This window comes from Herpailurus yagouaroundi, unplaced genomic scaffold, assembly GCF_014898765.1.
Source record: "Herpailurus yagouaroundi ecotype Mexico unplaced genomic scaffold, PumYag 139, whole genome shotgun sequence".
In the NCBI taxonomy this organism is placed as follows: domain Eukaryota; kingdom Metazoa; phylum Chordata; class Mammalia; order Carnivora; family Felidae; genus Herpailurus; species Herpailurus yagouaroundi.
In genome coordinates this window covers 5,890,846-5,908,244 of record NW_024412394.1, presented here as the reverse complement: position 1 = coordinate 5,908,244, position 17,399 = coordinate 5,890,846, and the positions used below count along the sequence as shown (strand labels likewise).

Sequence of the window (17,399 nt, the reverse complement as noted above, 5' to 3'; positions counted from 1 at the left end):
AGCGTCCGACTTCAGCCAGGTCACGATCTCGCGGTCCGTGAGTTCGAGCCCCGCGTCAGGCTCTGGGCTGATGGCTCAGAGCCTGGAGCCTGTTTCCGATTCTGTGTCTCCCTCTCTCTCTGCCCCTCCCCCGTTCATGCTCTGTCTCTCTCTGTCCCAAAAATAAATAAACGTTGGAAAAAAAAAATTAAAAAAAAAAAAAAGAAGTTGGCTTTGAAATTAAGGCAACCCACAGAATTCTTGTTTGGTTGTGAGCCACTTGCACTATACTGGCCAATACACTAGGAATGGCAGAAGATCAAAGTAGAGGAGGCCTGGGTCACTGCCCAATGGTACTCTCAAGTGATGCCTAGAAGGAAACATAAACTTCTATCTGGTTCAAGCTACTATTATTTTTGGTCTTTACTCAAAAATCTTAAACTATAACCTACTAGAAACCAACCGCTGTAATCCAGGTCATAAAGGCTACTCATAAAGAGGATACAGTTGGTGCTAGAAGAATATCTGAGGAACAAGATATTCTGGGGAATATCTAGGACAATTTCTAGAGAAGGAGATATTTAAGTATGTAAGACGAGTGTCACTTAATAGCTGAGGAGGGAGGAAAGTGTGTCCCAGATAAAAAGTGTGGACAAACGTATGGAGCCAGGAAACAACATAGCATGTTTGAAAAATTATAAATTGGCATAAAGAGTAGGGTTTTAAGGGGCAGCAGGGAGTAATGAGGCTTGAGCTTGGGAGTGGGTTTTGTGTGTGGGGGGGAGAAAAAAAGAGGGTGTGGTGATGTGATAAAAACTCCAATCAGAGAATCCCTCACGGTGCAATCTCTCCATGTCTTGAGCAGCTCCTGCTAAGGAAGGAGACTGAAAGCCAATGATAAGTGCTACATGGTTTCCCCTATTATTATATGGTTTCCCCTATTATTAACTTACTAATGAAAATCCCAGATTCATAAAGGGGCTCATTCCAGTATCCTGGCCAGCCAGATTTTTTGTGAGGTGGACAGGAATGCCCAATGGCTCCTACAAATAGACTGTGGGAGGCTGGCTGATTGACAAGCCTATCAATACCACCTCAAACCAACCTCAAAGTGAGGTCAGTGGTTGAGTACATTTAACCCAAGCCTATTAAGGTAATGGAAGAGGTTTATTTTAGTTCAAACAAGCTCTGGAGGGTGATAGGAGTCAGGGAAAAAGACAGAAACAGAAGCGATATGTCAGTTTTTTGACATGGAAACAATCTGAATTCAACCATCTCAGATGAATAGTATCTTCCTTGGTCTAAAAACCTACCACCATACCAATTCTCCACATGCATTCCATTATGTCTGGCTTAGGAAGATGTTCTTTTCTTCCCTCTGTTTCTTCCCAGGCCTTTGGTTACCCATTGGGTATGGACATGCTGGTTTCCTACTCTCTTAGCTCTCTATGTTGACTAAGCATCTACAATGATTCAGGTACTTCCAGGCACCCTCTATCAGCTCAGCTCATCCTGATACCCTCCTGTGAGGTATCATCCCTCCATTTATAGATAAAGAAACAGAGGGACAATTTGCCTTGCTTAAGGCAAAATAAAAGTTAGAAGCTAGGGTTTTTTGTTTGTTTGACTTTTACCACTCAATGGATTATCATAGTGATTACTCAGGGAACCACTACTTGTCAAGAGAGAATTCTGTCAACATCCTGGCCCCCTTAAATCACTACCCCCTCCCTCCCCACCTCTCTGAGGCTTCTTCTGGTTCCAAACTTCTGCTCTCCCCACTATTCCATGTCACCTCTTTGAGCCTTTCTCTTTATAGTAAAGGAAATGGGGCAGTAGAGGATAAGGACTTTCCTTGGATTGTACAGATAATGTCAGAGCTGGGACTTGAACCCATGTGTTCGAAGTCCTCTGTACCTTAGTTGATTTCCTCCTCTCAGCTTACCTAAGTTCTCTGTCTGTCGAGGGCAGTCAAATGCCATGCTCCTCCATGGAGCCTTTTAGACCACCCTGGCCTCACAGATCTTCTCCTCTGCCTGATAAGTTCCTGCCTGTCTGTTCCATGGACAGAACACTTAGTAGATGGTGCTGGGCATTATTTAGCATTTCATGTCCTTGTTTCATCTTCTCAGCATGTCTGTAAGGTTTCTGAAGGCCAGGGATCAAAATGTATACCTGTTTGTATTCATAGAACCTTGAAAGTGGTCTGCACAGAGGAGAAGGCAGAATAAGTGGATTCCTGGGCTCTGGAGTCAGACTCAGGTTCGAATCCTGGTCCTGCTCGTTGCATGCTGTATGACATCAAATCACTTCATCTCTGTCCAGGTGCACTCCTGAAGAGTTGTTGAGAAAAATTAAAAAGCATAATGATTTTCAGGGTATAGCAGAGTACCTGGCACACAGAAATTACTCCACAAAGATCAACTATTATTGGAGCGCAACAAGTATTCGTTGTGGATAGTGAATTACTCAACTGGTCCTCAAGGTTAAAAAAAAGTGTGATTGTTTATTTGTTTGTTTCAGGAAGAATTTAGATAGAAAATCTCCTTTCTGTAGGATACGAGTCTAGAAAAGTAACACACAAGTTGGAAGGAGGCTGGATGTTGGGTAAGAATTGCCTCACTTCACCTCCATCATGTCCACCTTACTACAGGAGCAATAATGGCTCCCCAGGGTGCAGAGCATGGAAATGACTAAGAGCTGAGCAGGCGACAACCAGGCAGAGTCAGGCGCCCTGGCAGTGTTCCTGCTGCTAAGTCACGCAGAAGGGGCCAGCTTTCCCACCAAGCCTTAGCAGCAGCTAATGCTATTAGGATGAAAGATGGGTCCATTTGGACCCCTAACCCCCATGTTCAAGCAAGACTCTGGAAGGTCAATGGCTAGAGAGAAATGCAGGAGCAGCTATTCTTGTCAAGAATTAGGATATACACCATTCTGGGCACTTGTGCATATATTTTAGCAAAACAGCCCACTTCTTCAAAGGACTTTTTTTTTTTTTTTAAGAGGGAGAGAGGGAGGGAGGGAGAGAGGTAGAGGGAAAGAATCCCAAGCAGGCTCCATGCTCAGCGCAGAGCCTGATGCAGGGCTCATTCCCATGACCCTGGGATCATGACCTGAGTTGAAACCAAGAGTCAGACACTCAACCAACTGAGTCACCCAGGCACCCCTCAAAGGACTTATAAGGGCAAAAGCTTGCCTTCCTCCCAAGTTTATTCCCATATATAACTAGGGAGGAACAAGCTTACCTGAAACACAACACCTATGGCATTTTGTGCATCCTCAACTTGCAAAATGTTCTTCTCCAAATACTGAGAGATCATTTTAAGAAGAGTTTGGGGATGGGATTTACATATAGATTATCTTTGCTATAATTCTGTAGGCTTTGTCTGATCATCTGTCCTACAAACCCCGGAGGCATTTCTCTGAGCATCAAGAGCTAAGCACAAAAGGACTCAAAATAGAATAATGCAGGGCAAGTCAGGTGGGGAGGGAAACTGTCAAAACCTGAGATTTTGGGATTTAAAAACCTGAGCTAAAGGGATTTAAAGACAGGCTGAAGGAGGTAATGAGGAAGCTTCAGATAATGGGATTGGGCAGAACTGACTGGGAAAAACTGCAGAGAATGCTGGGCTCTTTAGGAACACAGGATCCCTATAAATTGGGTAGGGGACAAAAAAGGCAAAGCTCAAACCAGCAGTAGCTGTCAAGCAAAAGCAGTTGTGACCACTAAGCCAAGAAGAAGTGGGGGGGGGGCAGGTCAAGGGGGTCATGCGGCAACATTTTCCAATGCAAATGCAAAAGGTAGTTCTACAAAGAAAGAAACTATTGCCAGAAATATGTATTGTCTACAGCAATGCCCAGGGATTATACCTCATCAGCTTGCCTTTGCTGGCCTCAGTTTCCCCATATTTAAATCTAAGGAAGTCATACTTCTCCCCAGCCTGAGTTAGTGACCCTCCTCTGCTCTCCCAGACCTTCATGTATAGTTGTCTTTTAATGAGTCTGCCTCCTCAACTAGACCTTAAACTCCTAAAGGCTGGGACTGTATTTTATACCTCTCTGCATCCTCAAAGCCTGGCACAGGGCCTGGCCTATAACAAGTTTTTAGTCAACACTTGCTGACTAATTGGTCTCTAAAGTCCTTGGAGGATTGAATCATAGAATGACTGGATCCTGTTCTCCACGGGGTTCAACATAACACGTAAGCCAACCCATCTTCCCAGAAGCTGGCTCAGGCTGCTTTAGTTGAAGCACTGTGGCCTTCTCTTCCTCTTTTTTAACTTCTTTATTCCCATCTCCAAATATTGTCCTTGGACTGTACTAGTCAAAAATCCCTGTTTTGCTTGCTTTAAACTTAAAGACAGGGGTCTAGTAAATGTGAACTATCAACTAGCCTTCTGGTTTACTTCCCTTTCTGCCTTGCTTAGGTCGTGTAGTGTGGTCTTGCCTTAGACTCTCTTGGAAGAAGATCTTTTTTTTTTTTTTAATTTTTTTTAACGTTTTATTTATTTTTGAGACAGGGAGAGACAGAGCATGAACAGGGGAGGGTCAGAGAGAGGGAGTCACAGAGTCTGAAACAGGCTCCAGGCTCTGAGCTGGCAGCACAGAGCCTGAACGCGGGGCTCGAACTCACGGACTGTGAGATCATGACCTGAGCCGAAGTCGGCCGCTTAACCGACTGAGCCACCCAGGCGCCCCAAGAAGAAGATCTTAAGATAATGATTTGAATAGAAGAAGTTTACTGAGGAAGTGAGTCCCGAGAGCACTGACTGGACAGCAGGAAAGTGAGACAGGAAAGGGAAGAAAAGTGATAAAGGATGCTTTAATGAGCAGGTACTGCTGTGGGCAACTGAGGCTCCTTTCTTCTGAAGATCCCTGGGAGACTCTGTGGAATGTACCTCAGAGTCATAACCAGTGAGGAGTGAGGGGGGAGAAAAAAAGGAGTGAGGGAGCTGGGGTATTTATCTACCAACTCCCACCCCCAGTTGGTTGAAGGCTCTTTGAGGGATGGTGGGAATACCCCCCAACTGCTGCCAGTGTGCCTCATGCACTAGTTGAACACATTCATGCAGCCAGAGAAAGCCCGCAGGTGTTTATAGAAATAAGCCATCAGCAGGTGCAGCCATAGTGAGTTCTGCCCCAGTGGTACCAACACCTTATATGACATATTCTTAGCCTGATGCCCCAAAGTATTCCATTTAGGCTAACCAAATCTCTCCAGTTCAGAAAGCCCCTCTACAACATTCCTGAGAGGTAGTGGTCACCTTCTGACTGAATACTGCTAGTACTGGGGAGAGCTCACTCCTCTGAGGACGCCATGCTGTCACTGGAAATAACTGAGTTGCTGAAAAATCCTTTAATTTTTTAAAGCTTCTAAAGGAAAAATCCTTTAATTTTTAATTTTTTAAATCCTGTAATTTCTTTTCTTTTTTTTTCTTTTATTTGGGAAAGAGAGAGAGTACACGAGCAGGGGAGAGAGAGAGAGACAGAATTTTAGGCAGGCTCCATGCTCAGCGTGGAGTCCAATGTGGGGCTTGATCTCATGACCCTGGGATCATGACCTAAGCTGAAACTAAGAGAGGCTCAACTGACTGGGCCACCCAGGTGCACCATATATTACCCTGTAATTTCTGACCGTTGGCCTCAATTCTGCCTTTTGGAGCCCCATAGAATGATTCCCCTCCCCCCCCATATCTCTTTTAATAGTTTCTAAAAATAACTGGTATATTTTCACTTTGACTCCTCTTCTCTGGCCCAAATCACCCACTGTCCTTACCACTCTTACTACAATATGGTCTCTAAACTAGTCATTCTCAACCTGGGGCAAATTTGACTCCCAGGGTACACGTGACACTGTCTGGAGACATTTTTGGCTGTTAAAACTAGTAGGGAGCATTACTGGCAGCAATGGGCTGTGGCCTAGGATGTTGGTAAGGGTGCTACAAGGCACAGGACAGCCCCCACAACAAAGAATTATCTGGCCCAAAAGGTCTAAAGAACCAAGGCTGAGAAACCTGCTCTAGAAAGATCATTATCCAGGTCACTCTGCTCTGCATATGCTATGGCTTGTCATATAAAGCACAGTGCTAAGAACCCAACATGCAGTACCTACAGGGATAGGACCTGAAAGAGCATAGAACATGGGGGGGATCCTTTCTCACTATGACAACAGGATCGACTGTAGCAGCTGAAGCACCCACAACACACGCCCCCCTCCCCTCCAGTCTGTGGTCAGGGAAAAGCTATGAATCCTATTGAAACAAACTGGTCTCAAGCAGATGACTAAGAAACAAAAACAAAGACATAAAAACACAAATGCATACCTAGAAGGAGGTGGAGTTCCCTCCAAGCATCTCCACAATATTTTCAACATGAAAAATTGAATCAAATTTATTTCAGTTTTCCCTACAGACATAATTATAGATCTTCTCTACTAAATTTTTGTCACCTGAAATTATGATAAAATGCCTTTTAAAATTTTTATCCAGGCCACTCCCAAAAACATCAGACAGGACAGACTAATGTTGATCCATTTCTTAACACTTTTTTGGTAAGGTTGTATTGACTAGTCCATTTTTTTTTTTTTCAACGTTTTATTTATTTTTGGGACAGAGAGAGACAGAGCATGAACGGGGGAGGGGCAGAGAGAGAGGGAGACACAGAATCGGAAACAGGCTCCAGGCTCCAAGCCATCAGCCCAGAGCCTGACGCGGGGCTCGAACTCACAGACCGCGAGATCGTGACCTGGCTGAAGTCGGACGCTTAACCGACTGCGCCACCCAGGCGCCCCTTGACTAGTCCATTTAACTGTAGCTTACATTTATTTACTTGATTAAGGAAACACCAGTTTTCTGGTGTTTCTTTTACTACAAAGTCCTACCAAACCTTCAAGAAATAGGTTAATTCCTATTTTATTCAAACTGTTCTAGAAAATGGGAGTGGGGGAGAAGATGGAGCCACCCTTCAGCTTATTTTATAAAGCTAGTATAATCCTAAAACCAAAACCTTTCAAATATAGTCCATGAAAAGAAAACTACGGAAAATAATCTCATTAATGAACACGGATGCAAAAGTCCTTTAAAAATTACTAAACTGAATCTAGCTTTGAATTTTATATTTTATAAAGTGACTGAGTTTTGGTTATTCCAGGAATGTAGGATGTTTTAACAGAAAATCTATTAATGTAACTCACTACGTTAGTAGATTGAAGAGGTGGGAAGGAGTCAGGAATGGACCACAAGCACACAGAGAAATGTTCTTATTCTTGAGTAGCTTTTTCTGTGTAATAAAACCCACAAAATTTCTGTGACATAAAATAAGCATTTATTTTTTTATACCTCTTGGGGTAAGCTAGGGTCAGCTATTTGAGGTCGGGCTCAGCTGGGCACCTCAGCTTTAAACTGCAGGTCTGTATGTCAGCTGGGTGACTATATATCCACCTGACTCTCATTATTCTTAGACCAGCTGGCTAGCCGTTACAAGTTCAACTCATGGCAGTACAGAGTATTAAGAGGCTGCATTCAATAAGACAAAGATGCTTCAAGCCTCTGCTTGCATAATGTTGCCATTATTCTATTGGCCAAAGCAACCTGTGTGGCTGAGTTCAAAGTCAAGGAATGGGAAAGTATACTCTGCCTTTTATGGCACAGATGCAAAAAATGAAGTACTGAGGCCCAAGACTTAATATATCACAGGGCATGTGAATATTTTATTCCTTTTAATGTACAAATATGATATATATGTGTAAATATACCAATTGGCCCCACGTGTGTGTGTATTCACATACATATACACTAAATTTATTATGTACAAACTATTTTATAATAAAAATTAAATTCACACATTAAGCACACTTTGGGACCTTTCTTATTGACTTCCTTTATAATCTTATCCAAAAAGAAAATATAAGTTATTAATGCAGCAGGAATTGTTCTTCATCTCTTTCACCATAACTTTTCATTCTTTTGACCTTTTCCAGAAAAGGATTTAAAGAGGTTTTACAAAGTTCTGAGACAAAATCAACGTATAATAAATCAGAAGACAAGGCAAAGGGAAAATCAGGTTACCAAAGCAAGATGGGCCTGGAATGGCATTAGTACTTGGCTGGATAGTCTCCATTTGCTCCTTCTGATCCTTTTTCCCTCCTTCCCTACCTGGTCTGTCCTCCTTGAAGGGCTCCCCTTTCTTGGGCTTTTCCTATAGTACAGGTCTCAAGGGGTCTGATGACCACTGTGTCCTCTTGTTGCTTGAAGCCCAGAGGCTGGTAACACTTCCTGTGAACCATCCCTGACTGGCTCCCTTAATCATGTCACACCTCTGTAATAACTCCTTCATGAAACTCTCCCTACTTAATCTGTTTGGAAGTGTTATTTTTCCTGCCAGGGACCCTGATTACAAGAGCCCACAAATTACATGCCTTAAGTGTAAATACCCACTAGAAGTAGACCATAAATATAGCTCTAAGGTCTCAGAGTGATTATCAAGTGGGAAACACAATCAATAAAAGAACCTCCAGTCTCTCGAGAGAAGCAGGCCTACTCCAGACACCAAGATGGGCAAGAAATTTTATCTGTGGTTTCTCTATCAAAGGTCATTGTGTTATAATGACCCCATTCTTTTCTGTCTTACAAACCATCTCTATTCAGGGCTCAGTCCTCCAATATCTTTCCTCCTTATCCACATTCACCTTCTATTTGATCTCTTTTAGTTTTATGGCTTTAAATATCATACATGTGGATGATTCCCAATATGTTTCTCCAGTCCTGACTTTTCCCTGAACTCATTTTCACCATCCAATTGCCTACACTGGATATCCAACAAGCATCTCAAACAAGCATCTTGGCATGTCAAAAACAAAGCTCTCCATGTTCATCCCATACTCCTCCCTTCCTAGTCTCCCCTCATTTCAGTAGAGGGTCCCAGCACCATTCCCTTGGTTGCTCAGCGTATGTGGTCAGGAGGGAGAGAGGATGGCAGAAATCTATCATGCTTGATTCCTTTTTTGCACATTCCACATCCAATCAATCCACACATTATGTGGCTCAGCTCTTCAAAATATATTCAGAATCTGACCACCCCCATTACCACTACTGTAGCCCAAACAGCCAGTCTCTCTTGTCCTACTGTGCTCCTAACCGGTTTTCCTTCTTCTACCCTTGCACTCTTCCAGGACCCCATCTGAAGCAGCCTGTGTACTACTTTAAAAATGTCATGTCATGTCATCTCCTATTCAAAATCTTCCAATCACTACCATCACACTCAGAATGCAATACAAAGTATTCACGTTGGCCTATAGGGCCTCACATCTGGATATCTGCGAGTATTTATTTTCTACTATTTTCTTCCCTCTGCACTGGTTACACTGGCCTCCCTGATGTTCTATGAGCAAGTCAAGAGTACACTTAAGGTCTCAGAACCTTCGCACTTGCTGTTTCCCATCACTGAAACATTCTTTTCCAGATACCTGCATGCCTCACTCATTTCACTTAGGTCTCTGTGGGAATGGCAATTCCTCAGAGAAGTCTTCCCTGGTCATCAGCTGTAAATAGTCCCACCATCTCTATTCCTTACTTTATTTTTCTTCATAGCACTAGTCAGTATCTGACATTACATTAAATATAAATATGTAGTTACGCATTTGTCTATTTAGAATGTAAGTAAGTGCTAATAAAACGGATGTATTTCATTCATCCCAGCATCTCTAGTGCCAGACACAACACTTGACACACAGCACGGTCTTGATAAATATTTGTTAAATGAATGAGACTCCATTCTACTTCATCTAGTTTCTTGACTCAAAAACTCAGCAAGATCCAAGAAATACTTGAGTCTCAATTATGTGAGTGGCACTTCGCTAGATGCTTAGAGCTTTAAAAATCTAACAGACACCTGAGTCTTTTGGGTGAATAGTGATTGGGAGAGGGGATAAGGGGCTCCTCAGTGTACTAGAAACGTTCTTTTTCTAGATAATACAATACTTACAGAGGTGTATTCATAATTACAAACCTATTGAGCCCCACACTTAAGATTTGTGTATTTTAAGTTGCACACCGATAAAAGTGTTTTTTTCTTAAGTCTCTGACCTATTTAGACACATCGAAAGGTAGTTTGCATTGTGGTAAAAGCAGTGACAATGATTTGTATGGCCTGCCTGTCTGCTATGTGAGAGGTGAGTCACCTCCAAGTGCTAAGATGGGCGTATCAAAAGGAAAAGGGGAGACTATACTGTGTTCCTTTTGGCACCAGAACCTCCCAGATATGATGGGCCTTCTCTAATGCCCTGGGACCACCTTTTGAAACTGGCCTGCAATACTAGCGCCTAACTGCTAAAGGGATGTTCCCTTTAGATCCGTGAAGTGAGATGGAGCACTGGAGAACTTTCCTCGGAAGAGCCCGCGGAAGAGAGGGGAACAGTCTTTATGCTTTAAAAAATTTTTTTTAAAGTTTTTATTTAAGTAATCTCTAACTCAAGGTGGGTCTTGAACTCTAACCCTGAGATCAAGAGTCGCATGCTCTTCCGACTAGGCCAGCTAGGCGCCCCTATGCTTTGGATGCTTAACCATTTGCCCTGAGAGGCTGACACTCCGTCCACTAGCGTTTAGAGGGCATTATTAGCTGTACATTCAGCCCAACGAACGTCACAAACACTGGTGCTCACGGAGTCCCTGGCCCCCAGCACGCACGCGCGGCACAGAGCCGCCGCTACGCAGGCGCACTGCGGCCAGGCGCCGGGCAAAGCGGAGGGCAGGAGCCCGGCCGGCGGGTGCGCGCGCCATGGAACAGCGGTTAGCCGAGTTCCGAGAGGCCAGGAAACGGGCAGGGCTGGCGGCCGAACCCAACACTTCGAGCCGGAGTGCACAAACCTCAGGGAAGAAGGCGGAAGCAGCTGCGACTCCAAAGGCAGCTCCAGGCTGGCTAAAACGGTTCCTGGTGTGGAAACCGAGGCCCGCGAATATCCGGGCCCAGCCCAGCCTCGCTCAGGTGAGAGGAAGGCCTCGCCCCCCGGGACCTAGCTTCAGGGACGCTGTCGTGTCCACCCAGTAAAATCCGGCTGAGGCCACACCCACTGCCCGCCCATCGCGTGGCGGCATTCAGGCCACGCCCCCACCGAGGAGCCGTCCCCGCCCACCACGCGAAGGAGCGGGAGTCCAGTCCCCTCCTCTGGTTCCCACCTTCGCTGGCGGGGCGGGGCTGCCGGCGCCTCCCGACTGTTGAGGGCCGGAGTCTGGCATCTCGGGCCACACGTGTCTGCACTGATCCTTCGCTTTGACATTTTCTTTCCAGCCCGCGACCCACGCAGATCCTGATTCCGGTCGGGAAGCGATGGTCTAGGGTCCTGGAAGAAAACACCTCTGCCCTTGAGTTACTCACAGCGCGTTGAGTTATTGTGATGCCCTGTAGCCTCCGGGAACTTTCTCCACCACCGCTTTCAGTTGCAGCCCTCCGCTAATGGAGGGTAAAGGTCAAATTGGATACTGCTAAAAAGTGGCAGTAATGAAGGCTTCCTTTCATTTCGCACCTGGGACACATGCAGCCAGTAACCCAGAAAGCCTGTGCTTTAGAAATAGCATTTGAATACAAACGTGCAAAAGTGTGGTTTGTGTAACTGCCAGAGGCCGCAGATGCTTGTGCACACCTCTATTAACTAGGGAAACTTACTCAAGTTCTCTGGTGAATGTTCAGGTGAAAGCATTATTTAGATTAGTATGATAGCCTTTCCACCCTTTGATTCTTTAGTAGTCTCTTAATGTTCAGATGAACTTGGTATTTTCATTTCACATCTTGTATTTTCATTTCGTTTTCACTCAGGAGTAGAGTGGCAAGGTGCCCTGTGTGGGAGATTAGATTATCTATGTTGGAATATAGGACACAACATGGAGGGAAAATAGGTGCCTTGAGACAATCTGTGACAAAGCCTTCCTATCTCAAAAGTGTAATAGCCAAAAAATTCCTTTTGAAAATGAAAATGTATTGGAGCAGAAATGTACCTTACTCCTCTTAAAAGTATTTCTCTTAGTTCATTTATTATTGCACAACATCTGGTTTTAGGCAATTTTTTTAAACCAAGGAGAACTTATGGTTACTCAGTTTTGATTAGATACTATTCTCCATAACACGCAGGGTTCCATCAGACTTGCAGAAAGAGAGTGCAGCAGGGTTCAGACAATCTATTTCCTTGCATGCGGTTTATCTCAGGATAACTTCATTGTTGATTAGAACTCAGTGAGCACAATTGGTTAAGATTTTAGAATCTACTTCCCTTACCCTTTTTCCTCTCCACAGTTAAAAAACAATGTCTAGCCCACACAATGAGTTTTTGCCTGTGTGTCTCATTTCCAAAGGAGTATGAGATCATTGAATTGGGCCCAGAGAAGCTGAACTTGGAGAAAGTTTCCATTATTAAAAACCTAAAAGCTGATGTCCCGACAAAAGGATGACAGGAAATGCTGGATCTCCAGTTGTTCTTATTAATTACTCTGTTTTTCATAAGGGACTCTGTCTTAAGCTCATTTTCATTGGCTCAGTTATCATTCGTGGGTTTGCTCTGGTGTGAAAATTCTCATTAAATTGTTTTTTTCTTTCTCCCAATTTACAATCCATCTCTCTTAATCATTTTGGAAACACACAGTGGCTTGTCAGAAATTTCTCTAGCCTTCTATTTGTAATTGCTTCTTGGTTGTCATTGATAAGGAAGCATCCATATCCTCCTTCCTCCACTCTCGAATTTAGCTTGAAGAAAGCAGTCCCCAAGATCAAACATTTCTTTCTGTGACAAGCTTGTTCCACATTGGGGCCAAAATGCTTGTGACTTTTTTCAACCCCACAGAAGCCCCCTGTCTCCCTGCCCAGGCATACCCTGCAGCAGTCCCCGGCACCTTCTAGCCCCAAGGTATCCTCTCTCATCCTGTGACTCTGCCCCTCCAGCCTTGGCTCAGGCTGACCCACTGCTCAAATGCTCTCCTTTGGAGTCACCTGGCTAAACACAGCCTTTGCATCACTCCCTCAAACCCAGGAATCACCTTTTAATTTCTTCCCTTTCCTTGCCATCATTCATTCATTTATTCAGCAAAATTATATCCTGTGCCCAGTCTGTTCCAGCTACGGTCCCGAATCTGGGAAACAGTGGGATAAAGGCAGATGAAGCCCTGTTCTCACAGAACTTGCATTTGGGGCAGCAGATGATAAACAAAAGAGCTGAATGATGAATGCTATGAAAGGGGGGGGAAGAACAGGATGCTATGATAGTGAACTGGGGGTGGGAGGTGCAGAGTGCTACTTTAAATTGGGTGGGCAGGGAGGACCTCCCTGAGGAAATGGCATTTCATAAGAAGAAGCCACTCTTCGAGAAACCCAGGACAAGGACAAGGGCACATGTGGTCACATTTTTGCTGAGATTTGTAGGAGAGGAGGGAACCATCCAGGTGATGTGAGGGGAAGGGGGCATTCGTCTCAAAAGGAACCATAGGTGCAAAGGCCCTGAGGTGGTAAGCAGCTTGGTATTTGAGAAATGGAAGTATTTGCCCTAAACTATGCCTCTATGTGTTGTGACGACCACAAACGCTTCCATACACAGCTTTTATAGCAGAAGTCACACTGGTCCTAAAGCAAATGCCAAAGGAGGTAGAGGAATTTCTATATCTCTCCTCTTGTTTGTTCCCTTTGCCAGTTGGTTTGACCCATTCCCCCATCTCCTAGCTCTCTAACCCTTCCCTTTACCATTCCTCATAAAGGCCCCTAATTAAGTACAAAGAGCTTTGGAGGGAGGCTGTGCTGGGATCCTACACCAGTCTCCTCCCTATCACTAGCTGTGTGACTCTAGGGGAGTTACTTAACATCTCAGTGTTTCCCTATCAGTAAATTGGGATTAACAGTGCTTATCTCCTGATTATGGGAGATGGGGCGTCTCAAAGGTGTGCTATAAATCGTGGCCATAAGCATTATTCTTTTTATACTCCTTCAATGATAAATTCAGTTTACAGTAAATTTCAAGTTGTACACATTCAAAATGTATTCTGCATCCTTCAGTCAGTCATTTCTCTCTGACTTCTGTGTCACCACCCTAGTTATGCCTGGCCCTTCTCTCTCACTGAGCCTCCTGCGTGAGCTACTCACAAATTCCCTGCTTCTAGCCTTGTAGCCCATTCTCTACCTGTCAGCCAGAGTAGTCTTAAATATAAATCAGATTATATTAGTTCCCTGCTGAGACTTTCAGTGATTTCTCTATTGTGCACACTGGTCAAATCTGAAAGGGACATTTATTTACTTAACAAACGTGTGTGGGTCAGGAGAGGGTGTGTTGCTGATGGCATGTTAAGGACTTTTCCAGTCTAACAGAAAAGGTAATAATTACAACCTTAACACTAGAAAAGAAGGTTGCCACAAAATAGAATTTCTGAAGCAATGTAAATCAGATGACCTATATTTTTTATCAAGACCAGATAATATTTGTGGTCCCGTTTTAAATTATCATGGGAGGAATGGGGATATAATTGAAGAAATGAACTAAAAGTTATGCTGTGTATTGAGAACCTACGTGTGGGGTGCTCTGTTTGGCTCTGGAGACACTAAAAGATAAATGGTAGTCCATTGGCCTCCTGGTAGCAATCTAAGGACACATGTGAACTGTATTAAAAGAAAAACACTTGGGGTGGCTGGGTGGCTCAGTCGGTTAAGGGTCTGACTTCGGCTTAGGTCACGAGCTCACGGTTCATGAATTCGAGCCCTGCATTGGGCTCCACTGGCAGTGTGGGGCCTGCTTGGGATTCATTCTCTCTCTCTCTCTCTCTCTCTCCCCCTCTCTCCCCGTTTCTCTCTCTCTCTCTGCCACTCCCCCACTTGCACTCTCTCAAAATAAATACATAAGCTTAAAAACACAACACTTGGGGCGCCTGGGTGGCGCAGTCGGTTAAGCGTCCGACTTCAGCCAGGTCACGATCTCGCGGTCCGTGAGTTCAAGCCCCGCGTCAGGCTCTGGGCTGATGGCTCAGAGCCTGGAGCCTGTTTCCGATTCTGTGTCTCCCTCTCTCTCTGCCCCTCCCCCGTTCATGCTCTGTCTCTCTCTGTCCCAAAAATAAATAAACATTCAAAAAAAAAAAAAAACACAACACTTAATGAGCATATAGTTTGGTGCTCAATGAGACAAAGAGGCAGTAAGTGCTCTGGGAGGCAGAGGGGGAATCCCTCCTTGATAGCTGCAGAGGTCAAGCATACACAGTTCACCAGTCATGCTGGCCTGGAAGGAAGGCACAGAGCTGAGAATGGAGAGGAAGCAGAGCAGGATACAAGGGGGGGCAGTGTCTTTGGGTAGTAAGCCCTGTTGAACTGGAGTAGAGCAGTAGATTGTGGATTGTATCGTACAGTTAATTTTTTAGATCATTGTTTTACAGACTGTACGTCGTGACCCGTTAGTGGGTGGTGAAATCAATTTAGAGGATCTAGTCCTCTGTTAAAAACAAATTTTAAAAAAGTGGAATGGAAGATGAGAATTTCATGTGTGGTGAAGATATTTGTTGATTTGTGAAACTTTTTCATATATACATACATGCATACATATATACATATATACACACACACACACACATACATATATATGGGGTCACAGTATAAAATGTATTTCTTATTATGGATCATACCCAAAAAATTTTGGAAAATACTGGACTAGAGATCAAGCCTCCCTAAAGCTATCTGATTATCTGTATCTCCCATTCGCACCCAACGCAGGGGCCTGTGTACTGGCATTTCTATCTGTTGAATAAATGGAAGGCCTTGCATGGATTCCAGCCCAAGAAGTTTACATTTTAACCTGTAGGCAGTAAAATTTGTTGAAGGTTTGTGAACAGAAGGTTGGGGGGCGGGGTGTTTTAGGAAGTTCATTTAGCAGCTATACATAGGATGTTTTGGAGAGTCCAGGCAGGGAGGAGGTAAGGAGTCCAGTTAGGAGACACTGCCTGGGCTTGGTGGCGTGTAGGACAGTCCTGGGATGGAAAGGTTGTGGCTATAATGGTGATTTGTTTTTAAGAAGTGAAAGGGATTTTTGTTTCTGGTTTCATGTAGTCCTCATTTTAGACTCATGCCACTCACAAAACTGTAGCTCATCTAATCCAGTCAATAAGCATTGACTCTGTGTGTGAAGCACTAGGTGTGGCTGCTGCATTATCACTTACTGGGGAGTTTCTCTATGGGGCACAAATTAGCTCTTGTTAGCAGCAGACTGATCTCAGGAAATGACTCCCATGAATGGGAATCCACCTGAATGCTGTAAGGATTTTATCAGGTCACAGCTCACTAAGTGCAGATCAGTTTTGATTCCGTTGGAACAGGGCACGTGAGCTCTTTGGAGATGATTGTTTTAGGGAGCAGAGCAAGAAAATAGAAATCAATGAGCCGGAGGCCTTCCCAGAGCAATGAGAGCTGTCTTTCCAGATTGGTTTTTATCCTTTGAGCCCCATTACCCTTTATTCTTACTTCTGTTTGTTTGTGTGACCTAGGAAGTGGCTCAGCTGGGGAGCAGCACGTCACAGCCACCACGGAACACAGCCATTCCTCTGCCTTCAGCACAGGACCAGTCTTTCCTGATCAACATCACCTTCTTGAAGGTTCTTCTCTGGTTGGTCTTGCTGGGATTGTTTGTGGAACTGGAATTTGGCCTGGCCTATTTTGTCCTCTCCTTGTTCTACTGGATGTATGTCGGGACACGAGGCCCCGAAGAGAGGAAAGAGGGAGAGAAGAGCGCCTACTCGGTATTCAACCCAGGCTGCGAAGCCATCCAGGGCACCCTGACAGCAGAGCAGTTGGAACGCGAGTTACAGTTTAGACCCCTCGAGGGGAGATAGGCCCTGCTCTCTTGCAGCTAGCCTCCCACATGGCTCCCTCATAGCCTCTGGACATGGGCTCGTGGGTTTGATTTCAAGTGCCCAAGACCTTATAAGAGCAGCTTGCAGGTTAGTTCTGTGGCTGTGAACTTCTGCATTCTTTCCCCAATCTTCTGCTGCGGTTTTATCATTGAACTTCTCTTTGGTTTTGGTGAAACCCCTTGAATGACACTCAGTGTGGATATGATGCCCTTTATAAAAAGTACATACTCAAAAAAGAGAGCTGTTTGTCTCATTATTTGAGAGAGGCACTTGTAAAGCAGTAGAAAGGGATTGGGGAGATAACTTTAAAACACCCAGCTGTTTGAAGGAATGGGGTGTTAAAATAAGTGTTCTCTTTAAGTCTTTTCGTATATGCTATAAAGCATTTTTTTCCCCCTGAAAAATTTAAGTTGCACGTTTTTGTTTTCTGGTTTTTTTTTGTTGCTGTTGATGATGTTTGTTTTTTCATTGTTTTTTGGTTTTTGTTTTGTGTTTTCTGCTTTAAATCTTGCTTTTTTTTTCAGTCATTAATGGTAATGAAAAATAAAACAGCTTCAAAATACCTGC

The 17,399-nt window shown here is 44.2% G+C and overlaps 1 protein-coding gene and 1 long non-coding RNA gene across 2 annotated transcripts; one reads left to right on the top strand and one right to left on the bottom strand.

Annotated features, from left to right (window-relative positions):
- Window positions 1-1,127: 1,127 nt before the first annotated feature.
- On the bottom strand, window positions 1,128-10,953 carry LOC121029398 (uncharacterized). Its single transcript, XR_005789710.1, has 2 exons — window positions 10,842-10,953; window positions 1,128-2,312 (listed from the first exon to the last, which is right to left on the bottom strand). It is a non-coding gene; the product is annotated as an uncharacterized LOC121029398 (long non-coding RNA).
- SAYSD1 (SAYSVFN motif domain containing 1) lies at window positions 10,708-17,072 on the top strand. Its single transcript, XM_040473397.1, has 2 exons — window positions 10,708-10,959; window positions 16,467-17,072. The coding sequence occupies exons 1-2, from the start codon at window positions 10,753-10,755 to the stop codon at window positions 16,809-16,811; spliced, it is 552 nt and encodes a 183-aa protein (XP_040329331.1). The 5' UTR covers window positions 10,708-10,752; the 3' UTR covers window positions 16,812-17,072.
- Window positions 17,073-17,399: the final 327 nt, after the last annotated feature.